Raw genomic sequence first — 20794 nt, 5'->3', positions numbered from 1 at the left:
CACGACTCCTCACTGCTTCCTCCTGCTGAAGGTCAAAGGTCAACCTGCTACTGACCCACTGCACACAGCTACAACATACACAGCTACACACAGAGCTACACACAGAACTACACACAGAGCTACACATAGAACTACACACAGAGCTACACACAGAACTACACACACAGAACTACACACACAGCTACACACAGAGCTACACACAGAGCTACACACACAGCTACACACAGTACTACACACAGAGCTACACATAGAACTACACACAGAGCTACACACAGAGCTACACACAGAACTACACACAGAGCTACACACAGTACTACACACAGAACTACACACAGAGCTACACACAGAGCTACACATAGAACTACACACACAGCTACACATAGAGCTACACACAGAACTACACACAGAGCTACACACAGAGCTACACACAGAGCTACACACAGAGCTACACACAGTGCTACACACAGAGCTACACACAGAGCTACACACAGAGCTACACACAGTGCTACACACAGAGCTACACACAGAGCTACACACAGCTCAACCCGTCTGTCTCCATTTTGTAGAAGCGTCTCATCAACAGACTTTTAATCTTTTGGTTTTAGAAATAAAAGCTAAAATTCTCCCAAATGATGTTTAATATACGAAAATAAATCACTGAATAAATATTGATCACTTAATGAAGACAAAGGTTTGTCGCCTGCAGAGATTCATGAGAACATTGAACAAATAACTTCATGGCAGGAAGAGCTCGATACCTCCTGATAGTTTAGGCTTTCATGCCCCTGCAAACCTGTCGCTGCTCACGGGACGAAGAAGACGAGCTTAAAGAAGACGAGCTTAAAGAAGACGAGCTTAAAGAAGAAGAGCTTAAAGAAGAAGACGAGCTTAAAGAAGACGACGAGCTTAAAGAAGACGAGCTTAAAGAAGACGAGTTTAAAGAAGAAGACGAGCTTAAAGAAGAAGACGAGCTTAAAGAAGACGAGCTTAAAGAAGACGAGCTTAAAGAAGACGAGCTTAAAGAAGAAGAGCTTAAAGAAGACGAGCTTAAAGAAGACGAGCTTAAAGAAGACGAGCTTAAAGAAGAAGAGCTTAAAGAAGACGAGCTTAAAGAAGAAGAGCTTAAAGAAGACGAGCTTAAAGAAGACGAGCTTAAAGAAGACGAGCTTAAAGAAGACGAGCTTAAAGAAGAAGAGCTTAAAGAAGAAGACGAGCTTAAAGAAGACGACGAGCTTAAAGAAGACGAGCTTAAAGAAGACGAGTTTAAAGAAGAAGACGAGCTTAAAGAAGAAGACGAGCTTAAAGAAGACGAGCTTAAAGAAGACGAGCTTAAAGAAGACGAGCTTAAAGAAGAAGACGAGCTTAAAGAAGAAGACGAGCTTAAAGAAGACGAGTTTAAAGAAGAAGACGAGCTTAAAGAAGAAGACGAGCTTAAAGAAGACGAGCTTAAAGAAGAAGACGAGCTTAAAGAAGACAAGCTTAAAGAAGACGAGCTTAAAGAAGAAGACGAGCTTAAAGAAGACGAGCTTAAAGAAGACGAGCTTAAAGAAGAAGACGAGCTTAAAGAAGAAGACGAGCTTAAAGAAGACGAGCTTAAAGAAGACGAGTTTAAAGAAGAAGACGAGTTTAAAGAAGACGAGCTTAAAGAAGACGAGTTTAAAGAAGAAGACGAGCTCAAAGAAGACGAGCTTAAAGAAGACGAGTTTAAAGAAGACGAGCTTAAAGAAGACGAGCTTAAAGAAGACGAGCTTAAAGAAGAAGACGAGCTTAAAGAAGACGAGTTTAAAGAAGAAGACGAGCTTAAAGAAGACGAGCTTAAAGAAGACGAGTTTAAAGAAGAAGACGAGTTTAAAGAAGACGAGCTTAAAGAAGACGAGTTTAAAGAAGAAGACGAGCTCAAAGAAGACGAGCTTAAAGAAGAAGACGAGCTTAAAGAAGACGAGCTTAAAGAAGAAGACGAGCTTAAAGAAGACGAGTTTAAAGAAGAAGACGAGCTTAAAGAAGACGAGCTTAAAGAAGACGAGCTTAAAGAAGAAGACGAGCTTAAAGAAGAAGACGAGCTTAAAGAAGAAGACGAGCTTAAAGAAGACGAGCTTAAAGAAGACGAGCTTAAAGAAGACGAGTTTAAAGAAGAAGACGAGCTTAAAGAAGAAGACGAGTTTAAAGAAGAAGACGAGCTTAAAGAAGAAGACGAGCTCAAAGAAGACGAGCTTAAAGAAGAAGACGAGCTTAAAGAAGAAGACGAGCTCAAAGAAGACGAGCTTAAAGAAGAAGACGAGCTTAAAGAAGACGAGCTTAAAGAAGAAGACGAGTTTAAAGAAGACGACGAGTTTAAAGAAGACGAGCTTAAAGAAGAAGACGAGCTTAAAGAAGACGAGCTTAAAGAAGACGAGCTTAAAGAAGACGAGCTTAAAGAAGACGAGCTTAAAGAAGAAGACGAGCTCAAAGAAGACGAGCTTAAAGAAGAAGACGAGCTTAAAGAAGACGAGCTTAAAGAAGAAGACGAGTTTAAAGAAGACGACGAGTTTAAAGAAGAAGACGAGCTTAAAGAAGAAGACGAGCCTAAAGAAGAAGACGAGCTCAAAGAAGACGAGCTTAAAGAAGAAGACGAGCTTAAAGAAGACGAGCTTAAAGAAGAAGACGAGCTTAAAGAAGAAGACGAGCTCAAAGAAGACGAGCTTAAAGAAGAAGACGAGCTTAAAGAAGACGAGCTTAAAGAAGAAGACGAGTTTAAAGAAGACGACGAGTTTAAAGAAGAAGACGAGCTTAAAGAAGACGAGCTTAAAGAAGAAGACGAGCTTAAAGAAGAAGACGAGCTTAAAGAAGAAGACGAGTTTAAAGAAGAAGACGAGCTTAAAGAAGAAGACGAGTTTAAAGAAGAAGACGAGCTTAAAGAAGAAGACGAGCTTAAAGAAGAAGACGAGCCTAAAGAAGAAGACGAGTTTAAAGAAGACGAGCTTAAAGAAGAAGACGAGTTTAAAGAAGACGAGCCTAAAGAAGAAGACGAGCCTAAAGAAGAAGACGAGCTTAAAGAAGAAGACGAGCTTAAAGAAGAAGACGAGTTTAAAGAAGACGAGCTTAAAGAAGAAGACGAGTTTAAAGAAGAAGACGAGCTTAAAGAAGAAGACGAGTTTAAAGAAGAAGACGAGCTTAAAGAAGACGAGCTTAAAGAAGAAGACGAGTTTAAAGAAGAAGACGAGCCTAAAGAAGAAGACGAGCTTAAAGAAGAAGACGAGCTTAAAGAAGACGAGCTTAAAGAAGACGAGCTTAAAGAAGACGAGCTTAAAGAAGAAGACGAGCTTAAAGAAGACGAGCTTAAAGAAGACGAGCTTAAAGAAGACGAGCTTAAAGAAGACGAGCTTAAAGAAGAAGACGAGCTTAAAGAAGACGAGCTTAAAGAAGACGAGCTTAAAGAAGAAGACGAGCTTAAAGAAGACGAGCTTAAAGAAGACGAGCTTAAAGAAGAAGACGAGCTTAAAGAAGAAGACGAGCTTAAAGAAGACGAGCTTAAAGAAGACGAGTTTAAAGAAGACGAGCTTAAAGAAGACGAGCTTAAAGAAGACGAGCTTAAAGAAGAAGACGAGCTTAAAGAAGACGAGTTTAAAGAAGAAGACGAGCTTAAAGAAGACGAGCTTAAAGAAGACGAGTTTAAAGAAGAAGACGAGTTTAAAGAAGACGAGCTTAAAGAAGACGAGTTTAAAGAAGAAGACGAGCTCAAAGAAGACGAGCTTAAAGAAGAAGACGAGCTCAAAGAAGACGAGCTTAAAGAAGAAGACGAGTTTAAAGAAGACGACGAGTTTAAAGAAGAAGACGAGCTTAAAGAAGACGAGCTTAAAGAAGAAGACGAGCTTAAAGAAGAAGACGAGTTTAAAGAAGAAGACGAGCTTAAAGAAGAAGACGAGTTTAAAGAAGAAGACGAGCTTAAAGAAGAAGACGAGCTTAAAGAAGAAGACGAGCCTAAAGAAGAAGACGAGTTTAAAGAAGACGAGCTTAAAGAAGAAGACGAGTTTAAAGAAGACGAGCCTAAAGAAGAAGACGAGCCTAAAGAAGAAGACGAGCTTAAAGAAGAAGACGAGCTTAAAGAAGAAGACGAGTTTAAAGAAGACGAGCTTAAAGAAGAAGACGAGTTTAAAGAAGAAGACGAGCTTAAAGAAGAAGACGAGTTTAAAGAAGAAGACGAGCTTAAAGAAGACGAGCTTAAAGAAGAAGACGAGTTTAAAGAAGAAGACGAGCCTAAAGAAGAAGACGAGCTTAAAGAAGAAGACGAGCTTAAAGAAGACGAGCTTAAAGAAGACGAGCTTAAAGAAGACGAGCTTAAAGAAGAAGACGAGCTTAAAGAAGACGAGCTTAAAGAAGACGAGCTTAAAGAAGACGAGCTTAAAGAAGAAGACGAGTTTAAAGAAGAAGACGAGCTTAAAGAAGACGAGCTTAAAGAAGAAGACGAGCTTAAAGAAGACGAGCTTAAAGAAGACGAGCTTAAAGAAGAAAACGAGCTTAAAGAAGACGAGCTTAAAGAAGACGAGTTTAAAGAAGAAAACGAGCTTCTCCTTTAGGTGAAGAGAAGAAGACGAACTTCTCCTTAAAGTGAGGAGCTGAAGCGTATCAACGGCCGACAGCTGAGTCTTATCACGCTTCCTGCTCCGGCAGCTGTCACTCAACGGGGAGGCGTTACTTCCTGTTTCAACAGCTGCCACTCAACGTGGAGGCGTTACTTCCTGGTTGGTCCCGTTTCTCCTCTCAGACGCGTTCGGGTCTTTTCCAGGATGCGTCTCTTCGTCGTCCTCCTGTCGTCCTTCGTCGGCGTGGTTACGGCGTGGTCCGATTGCCACGCCGACCGGGACACCGACCACCGGTCCAGAGAGAACTGCTCAGCGCTCGGCCTCACCGACATGCCGCCGGGATTCGACCCCACGACCCAGGTAACGCCGCCTGGACGTCTGCACCGAAACAAACATTCAATTTCAAGTTTCTTTTCCAGTTTTATATTTTGGTTCCATCAGGATATTTTTAGATTCTTCTCTTTATTGTTTTTTAAAATTTTAACAAAAGGCTGAAATTATACGAATAAGGATATTTCTTCTTCTTCGATATTGATTTGTCGACAATATTATGGAAATCGCATCAAAACCATCTAAATTGTTTAAATGTTAAATTCAAACGTTCCTGACGAGCTGCATCATTTGATCTGATTCAAACAAACTTTCTGTAGCAGAACATGAGCGACACGCCTTCTCGCTACTTCAAGTTATCAATTCATATATTTATATTTATACCTTTACAAAGTAAAAGAGTCTGCTCATGAAACTCAACCAGCGGAGAGGCCAGCTTCCTGTTTCAGACCGATAAGAGGACAGGAAACCCTGACAGCTGGAACTGTTTCTTCTTCTTCTTCGTCTTCTTCTTCTTCTTCTTCTTCTTCTTCTTCTTCTTCTTCTTCTTCTTCTTCTTCTTCTTCTTCTGTGTTTTTAGGTTTTGCTGTTTTCCAAAAACCAGTTCTCCAGTCTGTCCTGGTCCACCTTCCAGGTGTTCAGCAGAATCTATGAGTTGGACTTCAGGGGCAACAAGGTGAGGAGCTTTACGTTCTGTGTCATTTGACACGTTCAGAACTCAATGCTTTCATGACTTTCCATGTCTTTAGATCCTGGAGTTGACCCCCAGCGTCACTCCCATCCTGCCCACCCTCAGTGTTCTCCGTCTGGGATCCAACCGCCTGAAGTCGCTCCCTGACGGCGCCTTCTCTGCTTGCCCCGCTCTGACTAAAGTCTACCTGGACAACAATGCCATGGACGCTCTGAGTGACCACACCTTCTCTGGTCTCAGCAAGCTGGAGGTCAGTGTGAGCCAGTTAGCAAGGAAAGACTCATAATAGGAAGTAAGGACAAGTACCACGAAGGTAGCTTGATAGGAAGTAAGGACAAGTACCATGAAAGTAGCTTGATAGGAAGTAAGGACAAGTACCATGAAGGTAGCTTGACAGGAAGTAAGGAGATCAAAAGGGTACATTGTTAGGAAGTGGGGCACATGAGCTGACAGGAAGTTGGAGAAACCTGGATGCTTTTACCTGAGAGCGCTCCTCATTGGTTCCCTCTAGATCCTGGACTTGTCGTCCAATCGCATCAAGCTGCTCCCAACACTCATGCTCCACCCCCTCCCTGCCATCGAGACCATCATCCTGGAGCACAACCAGGTCGGACACCGGAGCGTTGACAGTATCTTGAAAGTATTTTATTTACCTGCTGGTCGGTAGCGCTTGTTCATCTTCTCGCCTGTAGGGGACGGGGTCGTCACATCTGACACTCGTTGACCTTTCCTTCCAGATCACGGGGATGCCAGATGATTGGTTCAGCCAGAAGGAGGAGGTGCCATATCTCTACCTCTCTGCCAATCCCTGGGCCTGCTCCTGTTCCCTCGGCTACTTGCATGAATACCTCGATGAATTTCAACTCAACGTCTACGTCTGGAATGTCCGCACTGACGTCACAAATGATGTCAAAAGTGTGGTGAGTACCACGAACAGGAAGCAGCAGCAAACTGGAAGTTCAGACGCGGTGGCCTGTAGACGTGTTAGTACCACATGTTGTACTTGTTAGTACTTCAGATCCGAGATGTCAGAATGATTGATGTATATTGATGTAAAGTTTGATGTTTGGCTCCCTGTGACTCATCGAATGGAGCGTTCTGTCCTCAGATCTGTGCGTCTCCTCCGGCGCTGAAGGACAAACCTGTGGTGGTTCTGAAGAAATCTGACCTGTGTCCAACTGAAGACCCTCGTACTATTACTCCATATTCTACTCCTACTACTCCAGATACTACTACTACTCCTACTATCACTACTCCTACTCCCAGTACTCCAGATACTACTCCTACTACCACTACTTCATATACTACTTCTACCAATACTCCAGATACTACTCCTAAGCCTACTACTCCAACTCCTAAGCCTACTCCTACTACACCTACTTCTATTACTACTCCTGCTGTCGTAACATCAACAACACCAAAGCTTTGGGTGGTCACAACGACTGCTGTCACCTTGCCGTCTGCCACCTTGCCGTCTGCCATCTTGACTCCTCCGTTGGCGGCGGCGGTCGGCGGTCGGGTCCGAGGTGCTGCGGCATTCTGCTTCTGGCTTTTCGCGGGAGGCCTCCTGCTGAGCGCGCTGTCAGCGGTGTGCCTTCTAGCGACTCTGGCAAAGACGATTGTCTGGTACCGGAGGGTCTACAGGCCGCTGAGCACGACGCTGGCGAGGAGGCGAGGAGGCGAGGAGGCGGTGAAGCTGCTGACCTACAACAGGGAGGTGGCAGGAGGAGGAGCGGTAGCGCTGTATCGCTCTGTGCTGTTCGTCCACCGAGAGGGAGGAGACACGATGAAGAGGGGAGGCGAGGGAGGGTTGGGAGGTGAGGGAGGGGAGGAGCGAATGCTCGTCACTCTGCAGCCGACAGGAGGAAGAGGAGGAGCGACGAGAGAGGAAGGAGGAGAGGGACGAGGGAGGGAGGAGAAGGGGGTGTACAGGAAGACGCTGTACCGTCTCTCCAGCAAGGAGGAGGAGGTGCAGGGCTGGAGGGACGTGGTGGAGGAGTGTCGGGTCTCCGCAGACGAGAGAGGGCGGAGGCAAGGAAAGGAGGGAAGAAAAGAGGCGAATGGAGGAGTCTCCAGAAAGCGCTACAGCGTCATTCTGAGGGAGGAGAGGGAGGAGACGGGGGCAGAAAGGGAGGAGCTGGACTGGGTGGTTGGGGGGTGGGAGGTGAAAAGAGGAAGTGGGGATGAGGGCGAAGGGCCCAGGAGCAGCTGGGGGGAGTGGCTGGCGCACTACTTACCCAGCATGCCCTGGGGTGTGACCACACCTCCTGAAATCGAGACCGCTGTGTGATGTCATCAGTGTAAAGATCAGGTGACCTCCAAAAGAAGCGTGATGCACTTCCTGTGTTTAAATGATTCACTTCCTGTGTTCAAATGATTCACTTCCTGTGTTCAAATGATTCACTTCCTGTGTTTACGTGATTCACTTCCTGTCTTTATTTTATTCATTTCTGTGTTTAAATTATTCACTTCCTGTCTTTAGTCCCACACAAAAGGTCCAAGGTCAACAACAAACACAAAGATCTACAACTCATGTGAAATGGGTTCTTGTATAAGTTTATAACGTTTTGTGTTTTAATAATTCTGTTTATTAAACATTTATTTAATCTCTTCACTGTTTCCTCATGTTTTTAAAAGAAAAGCAAATCATGAATTTAAACAAAACTTTCAATCAGACGTTTTCACAAAAGAATAAGGAAACTATTCAATCCTTCATATCTTTTGTGTCTTTGTGGTTGTTTTGTCTTAAAGGATGCAGCTACGCACGTTTCTACATAAGATGTTGTCATTGTATAACTACTAGTGTCGTTAGTATGAGTGTTGTTATTATGTGACCACTTGTGTTGTTAGTATTAGTGTTGTTATTGTGTTACTACTAGTGTTGTTGCATTCAGAAATTAAGTACGAAATGAAATTGTTGACGCGAAAAAAAAAGAGAAAAATATTTGCGTTGGCCGGGAATCGAACCCGGGTCAACTGCTTGGAAGGCAGCTATGCTCACCACTATACCACCAACGCTCATGCTGCTAAAAGGCAACGGCGTGCTCATAGCGGGAAACCTCACTGCGAACAGAAGGAAACAGGGGAGAGAGAAGTAGGAGAAGAAAGAAAGCAGGAGAAGAAAGGAAGCAGGAGAAGAAGGAATCAGGAGAGGAATGAAGCAGGAGAGGAAGGAATCAGGAGAGGAATGAAGCAGGAGAGGAAGGAATCAGGAGAGAAAGACAGCAGGAGAGGAAGGAAGCAGTCGGGTGTACCTCCTGCTCTCCTCCACTAGAGGGCGAGCTTTACTCGTTCAGTAGAAACACCAGAACAAGAGTTACACCTTTACCTTATTCTCTCTCTTCCTGATGTCTCTCTCTTTAATGTCTCTTTCTCTCTAAAGTCTCTTTCTCTCTAATGTCTCGCTCTCTCTCTCTAATGTCTCTCTCTTCAATGTGTCTCTCTCTCTCTCTCTCTCTCTCTCTCTCTCTCTCTCTCTCTCTCTCTCTCTCTCTCTCTCTCTCTCCTTCTCCCTTCCTCCCTCCCGCCCTCTCTGAGCAGACAGCCAATCATCGTTGAGGTCTCGCGCCTCCTGTTTTCATCTCACCTCACCAATCAGGCGGCTCGCGCAGCGCGCAGCGGCACGAGCCGCCACGAGCGGCGCCAACAGCAGGAGACACGGCGGAGGGCACGAGCCACGCCACACACACACACACACACACACACACACACACACACACACACACACACACACACACACACACACACACTGAGTGTGTGTATGTGTATACCCCCTGCCACCACCCTCCTTTCACTGTGTCGCTAGAGCGACGCACGTATCCGCTCATAACCTCCGCCATTATTCACCCCTCCCCCTCCCTCTCTCTTCCCATGGTGATGTTTTTCCCGCCCCTGCGGGGTCTCCACGGAGCCCCCCCCCCTCTCCCGCTTCGCGCTCGTGCCAAACCCAGGTGATTATCCCTCCGCCCCCCGTTATCCGTTACCCCCCCCCCCCCCCCCCCCTCCGCCCCCTCCTCAGCACTGACAGACCGACAAATCCCTCCCGGTGCTCCCCCCCCCTTCCCTCCCTCCCTCCCTCTTCTCTCTCTGTCTCCTTCCCCGCCAGCCATGATCCGTGGCGGGCTAATTCCCAGACGGTCTTCTTCTTCTTCTTCCTCTTCTCCTCCTTCCTCCTCCTCCTCCTCCTCCTCTTCTTCTTCTCCTCCTCATCACCCTCCTCCTCCTCCTCCTCCTCCTCCTCGCGGGCCCGGTAAGTAGCAGCACGCGCCGTCCATCTTCCTGTTTTCTCCTCCTCCTCTCTGTCGGACTGCATGCTGCGTTCACGGTCTTTATCGGTTGTTATCGGGTCTGGCTTTTTTTCTCCCTTTTTTGATTGACCCCCCTCCCCCCCCCCTCCCCTGTGCCCCCCCCTCCCTCCTCCTCCTCCTCAGCATCCGCGCAGTGTGCCTGCGGGGGGAGGGGGGGGGGCGGGGGGGTAATGTGTCGCGTGGGAGAGCCGTTTCCCTCGCGGCCGGTGGCCACCGTGACCTTCTGTCGGAGCTCGCGCGGCCCGGTTGACCAGACAGGGTAATTAGTTACGCCTCGAGGGAGGGAGGGAGAGAGGGGGGGGGGAGAGCGAGACACACACACACACACACGCACACACACACGCACACACACACACACACACACACACGCACACACACGCTGCGCTCATGCACACACGCGCGCACGTCACAGAGACACTCGTTCGTCCTCCTGCTGGAAGCGGAACACATTGTGTGTTTCCTTCTACAGATACACGCATGCGCACACAAGCGTGCACGCATATACACACGCACACACAGACACACACATTTCACACTCATTCACACATCTCTGTTTCTGTTTGTTCTGCACACACACATTCACACACTCACACACACACACACACACACACACACACATTCACACAAACCTCGTATCTCTAATGTAATAACCTCATATTTCTATAATGTAATATGTAATAACCTCATATCTCTATGATGTAATAACCTCGTATATCTATGATGAAATTAATGATGAATTAATGATGTAATAACCTCGTATCTCTATGATGTAATAACCTCGTATCTCTAATGTAATAACCTCGTATCTCTATGATGTAGTGACCTCATATTTCTATGATGTAGTAACCTCATATTTCTATAATGTAATATGTAATAACCTCGTATCTCTATAATGTAATAACCTCGTATCTCTATGATGTAATAACCTCGTATCTCTATAATGTAATAACCTCGTATCTCTAATGTAATAACCTCGTATCTCTAATGTAATAACCTCGTATCTCTATGATGTAATAACCTCGTATCTCTATGATGTAATAACCTCGTATCTCTATGATGTAATAACCTCGTATCTCTATAATGTAATAACCTCGTATCTCTAATGTAATAACCTCGTATCTCTATGATGTAATAACCTCGTATCTTTACATTACATTTAGCTGACGCTTTTATCCAAAGCGACATTAAGTGCATTCAACCGTAAGTACGAAGTAGGAACAACAAGAATCAAGATAGAACAATTTCTCAAAAAAAGTCAAACTGCTAAGTGCGATCAGTAGGAGCCATCGAAGTGCTGCCTCAGTGCTGCCGTCATTGTCTTAATTTAAGGTGTAGTCGAAAAAGGTGAGTTTTTAGTTTGCGACGGAAGATGTAGACACTTTCTGCTGTCCTGATGTCGGTGGGGAGCTCATTCCACCATCGAGGAGCCAGGACGGCCAACAATCGTGATTTTGTTGAGTGTCGAGTTCACAGCGACGGAGCGACAAGCTGATTGGCTGAAGCTGAGCGGCGCGAACGAGCTGGTGTGCACGGTTTCACCGTGTCCTGGCTGTAGGTCAGACCCGATCTGTTTGTTGCTTGGTACGTAAGTACCAATGTCTTGAAGCGGATGCGGGCGGCCACCGGTAGCCAGTGCAGGGCGAGGAGGAGTGCAGTGGTCTGAGTGAACTTCGGGAGGTTGAAGATCAGTCGAGCCGCTGCGTTCTGGATGAGCTGTAGAGGTCGAGTTACATTGGCAGGTAGAGCTGCAGGAGGGAGTTGCAGTAGTCGAGGCGAGAGATGATCATGGCCTGGACCAGAACCTGTGCTGCCTTCTGTGAGAGCAGAGGACGTATTCTCCTGATGTTGTACAGCATGAACCTCCAGGAGAAGAGGACGTATTCTCCTGATGTTGTACAGCATGAACCTACAGGAGAAGAGGACGTATTCTCCTGATGTTGTGTAGCATGAACCTACAGGAGCGTGTTGTTGCGTTGATGTTGGCACGCAGGGAGAGTTGACTGTCAAGTGTCACACCGAGGTTTCTGGCAGTTGGGGTCAGGGCCAGCACTGCGTTGTTGAAGGTGATCGTGAGGTCTTAGGTGGGGGAGTCTTTTCCTGGAAGGAAAAGCAGTTCAGTCTTCTCAGGGTTGATTTTCAGGTGGTGTGTGAACATCCACTGAGAGATGTCGGTCAGACAGGCAGAGATTCGCTCTGGTATCCCTGTTTCTGATTGAGGAAACGAGAGAATCAGTTGGGTGTCATCAGCGTAGCGATGGTAGGAGAAGCCATGCAAGCGAATGACAGAGCCGAGGTAGTTTGTGTACAGCGAGAAGAGCAGCGGACCGAGGACAGAGCCCTGAGGGACCCCAGTAGTGAGAGGACCCAGGACGGAGCCCTGAGGCACCCCAGTAGTGAGATGACAAGGTTCAGACACGGATCCTTTCCAACTTACCCGGTAGGTGCGATGGTGGAGGTTGGACGACAAGAGGGAGAGCGCAGTGCCTGAGATACTGAGATCCTGGAGGGAGGAGATGAGGATCTGGTGGTTCACGGTATCAAAGGCAGCAGAGAGGTCTAGAAGGATGAGGACAGAGGAGATGGAGGCTGCTCTAGCAGTGTGGAGCTGCTCGGAGACAGCAAGGAGGGTCGTCTCTGTGGAGTGGCCTGCCTTGAATCCAGACTGATGAGGGTCCAGAGGGTTGTTCTGGTGCAGGAAGCAGGAGATTTGCTGAAAGATAGCTCGTTCCAGAGTTTTGGAAAGAAAGGGAAGGAGAGAGACAGGTCGGTAGTTGCTGACTTCTGATGGATTGAGAGTGGCTTTCTTCAGGAGAGGGTTAACTCTTGCTTCCTTCAGAGAGTTGGGGAAACAGCCGGTTGTGAGGGAGATGTTGATGAGATGGGTGAGGAAGGGAAGAAGGTCAGGAGCGATGGACTTGAGGATGTGAGATAGGATGGGGTCCAGAGGGCAGGTGGTTGGTTGAGCGGAGGTCATGGAGGTGAAGTGGTAGAAGAAGGTCTAGTGGTGAATGAGGAGCGGATGTCATCTATCTTTTTAGTGTAGTCAACGAAGTGGCTTGGTTGAAGGGTTGACGGAGGAGGAGGGGATGGGGGGTCCAGGAGGTTGGAGAAGATGGAGAAGAGTCTCCTGGAGTTGGAAGTTGAAGATTCAATCCTGGATTGGTAGAACAGGCTTTTGGTTGCGTTGATAGCGGCGGAGGAGGAGAGGAGAGAGTGGTAGGCAACCAGGTCATCAGGATGTTTGGATTTTCTAATGTATCTCTAATGTAATAACCGCAGCGTAGCATCTTGGCGTAACGTGATTTCGTAGCGTAGCGTCTTGGCGTAATGTATTTTCGTAGCGTAGCGTCTTGACGTAGTGTGTTTTCGTAGCGTAGCGTCTTGGCGTAATGTATTTTCGTAGCGTAGCGTCTTGACGTAGTGTGTTTTCGTAGCGTAGCGTCTTGGCGTAGCGTTTATTTCTGCTGTGTTTTTACAGGAAACTTCACAGAACAGAACGTGTCGACCCAACAGAACCAGCTGTGAGCCCGTGTGTGTGTGTTAGTGTGTGTGAGGTCATGTCAGGCATGACGAGCGGCGTGTGCGTGGAGAGCGACCTCTCCTCGATGCTCCAGAGAAGCTCCGCCCCCTCCCACCATCACCCAAACCACCATACTTACAGCGGACAGGGACAGGTGATTATTACATTATATGTTTATTAAAGATGATGAAATAATGAGTTATGTTTCATGAAGATGATGAAATACTTAGTCATTTTTATTGAAGAAATACTGTGCTAGCTTAATAAAGGTGGTGACGTACTGCGTTAACTTAATTATAATATAATAATATAAATGAATATATCTAATAATAATGATGGTGCTTTAGGTATCGTAATAATGTTAATAATAATACTAATTATGGTGTTCTAGTTATAATAATGTTAATAATAATACTAATAATGGTGTCTAGGTATATTAATAATGTTAATAATAATACTAATAATGGTGTCTAGGTGGGCCTGGGCCCGATGCTGGACTACAGCTCAGAGATGGACCGCTATCGTTCCTCCATAGCCAGCTTCTACAAGACCAACGTCAACATGAACGTCACAAACTTCCCTCAGTCCGCCAAGCTGGCGGCCCGTTTGGCGGCCGCCGCCCCCATGTTTCCCCCCGCCGCCGCCAGGCTGGGCGCCATGGCGACGGGGCCCTGGGGTTGTCACGACAACATGAACATGAACCACCCGGCGGCCATGTTTTGGGGCCGGCCCAAACCGGCGACGCACCACCACCCCCACCACCACCACCAATCGGCAACGCCGGGTCACATGACCTCATCGCACCCCCTCAGTACCAGCATGCACCAGGGCGGCGGGGGGGCGGCAGGGGGAGGGGTCATTGAGGGAGGCGGAGCTGAGAAACAGGGACACACCGCCTCCTCACTACCTGTCGCGCAAGGAACGGCACACCATCACCCCAACGGGAACTTCCTACCGGGTTACGGGGCGGACGGCGGCACTAAACAGGGCCACGCCCACCCGGACATGATGGGCCTATCGGAGGGGGGGGGCTGCGGCGGGGGAGGGGTGATGAGCGGGAGCTTTCTGGGGGGGCTGGGACTACCCCCCGGGGTCATCGTCATGGCGATGGGGTCGGCGGGGGGCGGGATCTCGGACGCCGGCAGCGCCTTCCAGATGACCGGCGGCCAGCGGGCGCTGACCGACTGCCAGCAGCATGCAGGCTCCTCCCCCTGCCCGTCCTCCTCCTCGCCCTCGTCGTCCGGGGTGGCTGGCCCTGCCGGCGGGGGGGGCGTGGTCCTGTCGTCCTCCTCCTCCTCGTCGGGCGGGGCGGCGGCCAAGAGGAAGAGGAAGCGCTGCGGCGTGTGCGGGCCGTGCCGGCGCCTCATCAACTGCGGCGTCTGCTCGTCCTGCCGGAACCGGAAGACGGGTCACCAGATCTGCAAGTTCAGGAAGTGTGAAGAGCTGAAGAAGAAACCAGGGGGAGGAGGGGGTGCGCTGGAGGTGAGTGTGTGTGTGTGTCTATGCGTGTGTGTGTCTGTGTGTGTGTGTGTGTGTGTGTGTGTGTGTGTGTGTGTGTGTGTGTGTGTGTGTGAGTGAGAGAGTGAGAGAGAGAGAGCTCAATGCGGGTCTTGTGGTCTGGAGTTCCACAGGGTTCCATCCTAGGTCCTCTTTCTTTTCCCAAACAAACTCAAAGGCTTATAAATATATAACTATATAATAGAAATATATATATAGATATCTATATATATATTGATATATATATAGATATATATATATACACACACACACACACATGTATGTATACATAAGAGTGTCTGTGTGTGTGTGTGTGTGTGTGTGTGTGTGTGTGTGTGCGTGCATGCGTGCGTGTGAGCGTGTGTGTGTGTGTGTGTGTATGTGTGTGTGTGTGTGTGTCTGTGTGTGTGTGTGTGTGTGTGTGTGTGTGTGTGTGTGTGTGTGTGTGTGTTGGATCACTTAACTCAGATGACTGCCAGCAGGCTGGAAGGCATCGCTCACCCTGCTGAGTGTGTGAATGCTGTGCAGATGGTGGGTGGTGAAAAGCGAGAGCTGGGTCCCTGCTGAGGTCTGGCAGGCTGCCAACACACACACACACATACACACACGCACACATACACACACACACACACACATACCAACTCTCCACTGATTCATAGTGATAAAACTAGACGTAGAGAGAGAGAAGGAGACTATTTGTTATCTACTAGTGTGTGTGTATATGCTTGTGCGTGCATGTGTGTGTGTGTGTGCAGTAAGAATTAGTGCCGATCAATAATTAATTGACACCAGCATTCGACCTCACTGATGACTATATACATCTCACACACACTCTCCCTGTGGGAATCTCCACAAACTATTACTAATTATTCCCTCTGAATCAACACACACACACACACACACACACACACACTGACGGCATGTTTCAGGGTGTGTGTGTGTGTGTGTGTGTGTGTGTTAGTAAAACAGTGAATTAACAGCCATAATCTTCCTCAATTACACACTAATTGGACCTGTGGATATTAGCGACAAGTGACAGCTTTGTGTGTGTCTCTGTGTGTGTCTGTGTGTGTGTGGTGTGTGTGTGTCTGTGTGCGTCTGTGTGTGTGTAGCAGAAGCTTTCACACTCTTGCCTCATCCTTCCTCCGTTCTCTTTGATGTCGACCTGACAGACTCTCTCAGCCAATCAGAAAGTTTACTTTGTGGAACCTGCAGCAAAGCCTTATGGGAGTTGTTGTTTTTTGGACTCCTCACTTATATATTCAACTCCTGTGAACATTCAGGAGGTAAAATGTCACGGAAACTTAACAGAATAAAACCTGAACGACGTCATCACCGGTGTGGGCGTCGCCCTTTCCTTCTGAAGCCTCCAGTTTAGCAACACGAATGCCGCCATCTTGTTTTTTTTTTGCAGCCAGTAAACTTTAGCTCTGAACATTCTGCGCCATACACACCCATTGTAAACTCTAAAATGGTCTGAAAATATTCCTAAACTTGAACAATAATTACATGAAAACTGTGCCAGCTTTCAAAAATCCACAACTCGGCAAATAAACTCCAGACTTTTATCAACCTTTTAAACTTGAAATCATGTCTCTACGTTAAAGTATGGCGAGTCACGACGGGCACAAAGATGAGTGTTTTTGCTCTCTTCACGCCGAAACCCCATTCAAGTGAATGAGACCGTTTCTCGCGTTTTTCAGGGAAACGGACGGTCGAATCTCTCAGAAAAGTCACAGCTCACGATTCCATCAGGAGTTTAGTGGGACAATGATGATTATTCTGAAGCCCGCAGGAGGACATGCCGTGTGTGTGTGTGTGTGTGTGTACACTCACACACTGATGGATTCTCTTGTACTTCCATGAGAGCGTTTCAAGTCTCCGTGTACTTTCTGTCTCTCACTTCTTCTTTCTTGTCTCTCGTCTCAGCGGCCGCCGTCCGTCCCGACCGGCGAGGCGTTCCGGTGGTTCTTCTAGACGAAGTCGCCCAACAACGAATCCAGCTCGACTCTAAAGAAACAACACAAAAAGGACTACAACTTCTGGGTTTGAACCCGGAGCTTTTGCAACAGGATTTCATACTGTGTGGGCGGTGATTTAACACAAATCCACTGGAACCGGGAACCCGCAAGGAGGGCGGAGCCAGAGGGGCAGTCGGGTCACAGGCAGCAGGAACCAGCCAATTAGAATTGGGCGAGATGATGTCATAGTTGCATGTTTTTCTGAACTTGTTTTGCAGGTAATTTTAAAACTCTGCTTTTAAACAGGTTGTCCGTTCATGCTAGAGTCAAAGGCTACAGCTAGCAGGGTACAATTATAAACCGACCAATCATTGCTGAGTAGGCGGGACCGAGAGGCTGGACGTTTCTGGTTCGATGTCTGAAGTCAGGTCTGTGTTTGACACAAACGTTCATAAAACAGGTCAGTGAACAGAGTAAAGAGTCTGAAGGGCACGACTAAGCATCCTCACTAGTCCTCCTTTAGCTTAGTGGCTAACGTTAGCTTCTTACTTTACACTTCAAAAAGTTAATTAGTGAAGATTTTCTTGACGAACTAAACCTGTAGGAATCATAAACGCTTGTTTGTTTTATGTAATGATTCAGAATCTAATGGAAGAAGCTGACTTCCTGTTGGACCACAGAAACACAACGACTTCCTGTTGGACCACAGAAACACAACGACTTCCTGTTGGACCACAGAAACACGACTTCCTGTTGGACCACAGAAACACGACTTCCTGTTGGACCACAGAAACACGACTTCCTGTTGCCCCTGACCGGTCTTCGGGGTCGCTTAAGCCACGCCTCTTAGGCCAGCCGGTAGCAGAGCCACGTTCACCTGACGGAGCCTCTCGTCGCCTCCAGAGGTCCGTAGAGCCGTCCGGTCACATTGAAGGTCGCCGGATCACCGAGTCTATGAATAATCACGCCGTTAGAAGTCGTCTCTGTATTTCAGAAGTAAAGACAGGAACCCTTTCATGCTCCCGACATGTTGGATCTGAGCCCGCTCACATGGTCGGCGTGTTGTAATGGATCGGTACCAGAAAAGACAAAAAAGCCCCTCGTAGTCCGATCCCTCCTTTACTTCCTGTTTGGAAAAACTAAGTTCTGTCAGGTTTTGTGTGTTTCATCAAGGTTTCGGTGGATAAACTCTGAGCCAGCAGATAGTGAATAGTAAAGGATTCAGGACGAGATGAACTCGTCTCTGTGGTTAAAGAACGACCCGTAGAACCCGTTCGACCTTCAGCATCTGTGGTCAGAACTGCCTCCTCCTCCTCCTAGCGACCCCATCGTAGCCGAACCAGGAAGATTCAGGCCTCGAGGGAACTCTGTTGTTCCACAGAAACTTTTACAGTTTGACCAAAACCGGACGACAAGTTGACCTCAAAGGACGACCTCGACCCCGGAGGGAGCACGGACCTCAGCAGGAAGTGATCCGGACTTTAAGGACTTCAGCTTCACCACAGTAGGACTACAATTACCACGTCACTGTTATCTGTCTCTTCCGTCTACCTCCTCCTCAAGAACCTAGAAGACACCTTGATGGATTATTTTCTGGGCTGGTGCGACTTGATCTGCTTCTTAACTCTCTAGAAGGTCCAAACCTCCTCATGGAACCTGGTTTCTTTGGTTATTAATGTACTCCTCTGTCCAAAGGAGCTCTCAACCGTTTTACTCTTGGTCTGGATTATAATGGAAAGTTCTCAGGGCGCATTTTATATGAACTAAAACAGACTGGAAAAAATTCACTTTGTCGTATTTTTGTATTTGCGTAAAAAGGTGGAAGTGGAAGGTTTGTCATTGTGATTAAAACATTTTGGGTGGAGTTTCTCTGAATATTGGCTCTTAATTGGCACATCCAGTCCCAAACGCTCCGATTGGTTAAGTCCATATCAGTGAAACCTCAAAGGACCTCACAGAGAGTTCAGAACCAGTTCCTCTGTTCTGGAACCGATGCAGGAGTTTAGATGCAGAGCGGGAACTCACGGGGAACCTTGGAACCAAGAGGAACCGAACAGGGTTGAACCAGAACATTAAACTTTAATAAAAACATGTTTCCAACTCGTCTGCGAGACTTTTTAAACCAATACAAAGACTTTCTGTCTCAATTTACATTCCTGGAAAACTCAAATTATTGCAACGTGAATGAACGCACAGCGTTCTTCATGAATGTTGATCAGACTCGTGACATCTGGAGACCAGGAGGCTCCTCAAGACCACTTTCAGACGTCACACTGATCAGTTTGATTCTGTCTAACGGATCAAAGGTTGTGGGTCATGAAAGATGTTTCTCCAGATTCCCATGAGGACGTTAAAGTCCGTGAGAGGTCGCCTCGCGCTGCATGTCCACGCCAGAGGGCGGAGCTAAAACACTGCCGACCACTGATTGGTCAGACAGAATCATCACGAACACAACATGGGACGTCTTGCAAGGCGGCCATTTTTAAAAAGCCTCCTGTCCAAAACTAACGCCATCTTTTATCAAGTGATCCAGATGTTTTAAAATAGCAGCCCGAAATAAATACTCCTACACTATGCATACTAAATATACTATGTACCCTATTCCCTACACTACGTATACTAAGTACACTACGCCCTACACTATGCATACTGAATATACTATGTACCCTATTCCCGACACTACGTATACTAAGTACACTACACCCTACACTATGCATACTAAATATACTATGTACCCTATTCCCGACACTACGTATACTAAGTACACTACGCCCTACACTATGCATACTAAATATACTAAGTACACTACGCCCTACACTATGCATACTAAATATACTATGTACCCTATTCCCTACACTACGTATACTAAGTACACTACGCCCTACACTATGCATACTAAATATACTAAGTACACTACGCCCTACACTATGTATACTAAGTACACTACGCCCTACACCATGCATACTAAATATACTAAGTACACTACGCCCTACACTATGCATACTAAGTACACTGCGTCCCAGACTATGAATACTCCTCTAGGTTTGGAGTAGTACTGCTATGAATACATGTGAAAGTTGGAGAATCTTGACTCTGAAGTAAAGACGGACGACCTTCGTCGGGCTGAGCGGTGGACATGAGGCGCTGCTCGCGGTTCCTGTTCCTCTGGTCTGTACTGGGAAGACCCCGTCTCAGTGGGAAGCGTTCACTGGGCCAGAACCAGAACGTTGAGTTTGGGAGACCGAACCCTTCTTTAAGGCTGATTTATACTCAGGTTTTACGCAGAGACGCAGGACAGCATGGCCGACCTCGCGTGGTCAAATCGGCCATTTTGCGTGCGTCGCCCAAAATATCTGACTATCCGTCAAAGTGACGCGAGCACTGAAGGCTGTGATTGGTCCACTAACCACGTCCTTTCTGAGTCTCTCATGTCCGGTTTCACAGCATCATACCTCTGTTTTTAAAAGCCACAGCAGAAACAGGAACAATGGATCCTGTTGAAGAACGTTTGGCTGAAGAGGTCCACAAATATGAGCATTTATAAAACCTGACGAGTATCAGGACACAAAGATGGAGGTGAATTCCTGGAGGGAGATATCGTGAACGTCGGTGTGCAGGTCCACTCTAAACGCTCGTTGCGCCACCTGCTGGTCTGGAGTATGAAACACACAGGAACTATAAAGCAACACGAGTCCGTCGATCCGACTGCGTGGCAGCAGCAGCTGTAGTTGCAGGAGTATAATTCAGCCTTTAGTCTCACAGGCGCGTTGGAGATGAATTCATCTTCGGTTTCTTTTGTTGTCGAGCGTCACAAGAAAATGAGGACGTCGGCTGCGTGTGTCACGTGACACTAAGGTCACGTGACCTTAGTGTCACGTGACCTTAGTGTCACGTGACCTTAGTGTCACTGCTGGATTGTAATAAAGCAT

The 20794-nt window shown here is 47.2% G+C and overlaps 3 protein-coding genes and 1 non-coding gene across 4 annotated transcripts; 2 read left to right on the top strand and 2 right to left on the bottom strand.

Moving 5' to 3' along the window:
• Nucleotides 1-1888: 1888 nt before the first annotated feature.
• LOC137792533 (uncharacterized) lies at nucleotides 1889-2566 on the bottom strand (the record flags this gene model as incomplete). The annotated part of the gene is made up of 2 exons (XM_068588265.1): nucleotides 1889-1966; nucleotides 2459-2566. Coding segments are annotated over 2 exons (186 nt in total), but the record flags the coding sequence as incomplete, so codon positions are not given.
• A 2143-nt stretch (nucleotides 2567-4709) lies between these two features.
• On the top strand, nucleotides 4710-7870 carry LOC137792532 (platelet glycoprotein Ib alpha chain). Its single transcript, XM_068588263.1, has 6 exons — nucleotides 4710-4919; nucleotides 5470-5565; nucleotides 5639-5830; nucleotides 6092-6187; nucleotides 6318-6500; nucleotides 6689-7870. The coding sequence occupies exons 1-6, from the start codon at nucleotides 4764-4766 to the stop codon at nucleotides 7868-7870; spliced, it is 1905 nt and encodes a 634-aa protein (XP_068444364.1). The 5' UTR covers nucleotides 4710-4763.
• A 656-nt stretch (nucleotides 7871-8526) lies between these two features.
• Nucleotides 8527-8598, bottom strand: trnag-ucc (transfer RNA glycine (anticodon UCC)). The gene has a single exon. It is a non-coding gene; the product is annotated as a tRNA-Gly (tRNA).
• A 2102-nt stretch (nucleotides 8599-10700) lies between these two features.
• LOC137792531 (CXXC-type zinc finger protein 5-like) lies at nucleotides 10701-18970 on the top strand. Its single transcript, XM_068588262.1, has 3 exons — nucleotides 10701-13561; nucleotides 13882-14889; nucleotides 16834-18970. Exons 1-3 carry the CDS (start codon nucleotides 13445-13447, stop codon nucleotides 16879-16881), a joined length of 1173 nt encoding a protein of 390 aa, XP_068444363.1. The 5' UTR covers nucleotides 10701-13444; the 3' UTR covers nucleotides 16882-18970.
• Nucleotides 18971-20794: the final 1824 nt, after the last annotated feature.

This window comes from Clinocottus analis, unplaced genomic scaffold (assembly GCF_023055335.1).
Source record: "Clinocottus analis isolate CAN_PGR_092001 unplaced genomic scaffold, fCliAna1.0.p SCAF_21, whole genome shotgun sequence".
NCBI lineage: Eukaryota > Metazoa > Chordata > Actinopteri > Perciformes > Cottidae > Clinocottus > Clinocottus analis.
This window is presented reverse-complemented; position numbering and strand designations above follow the sequence as displayed.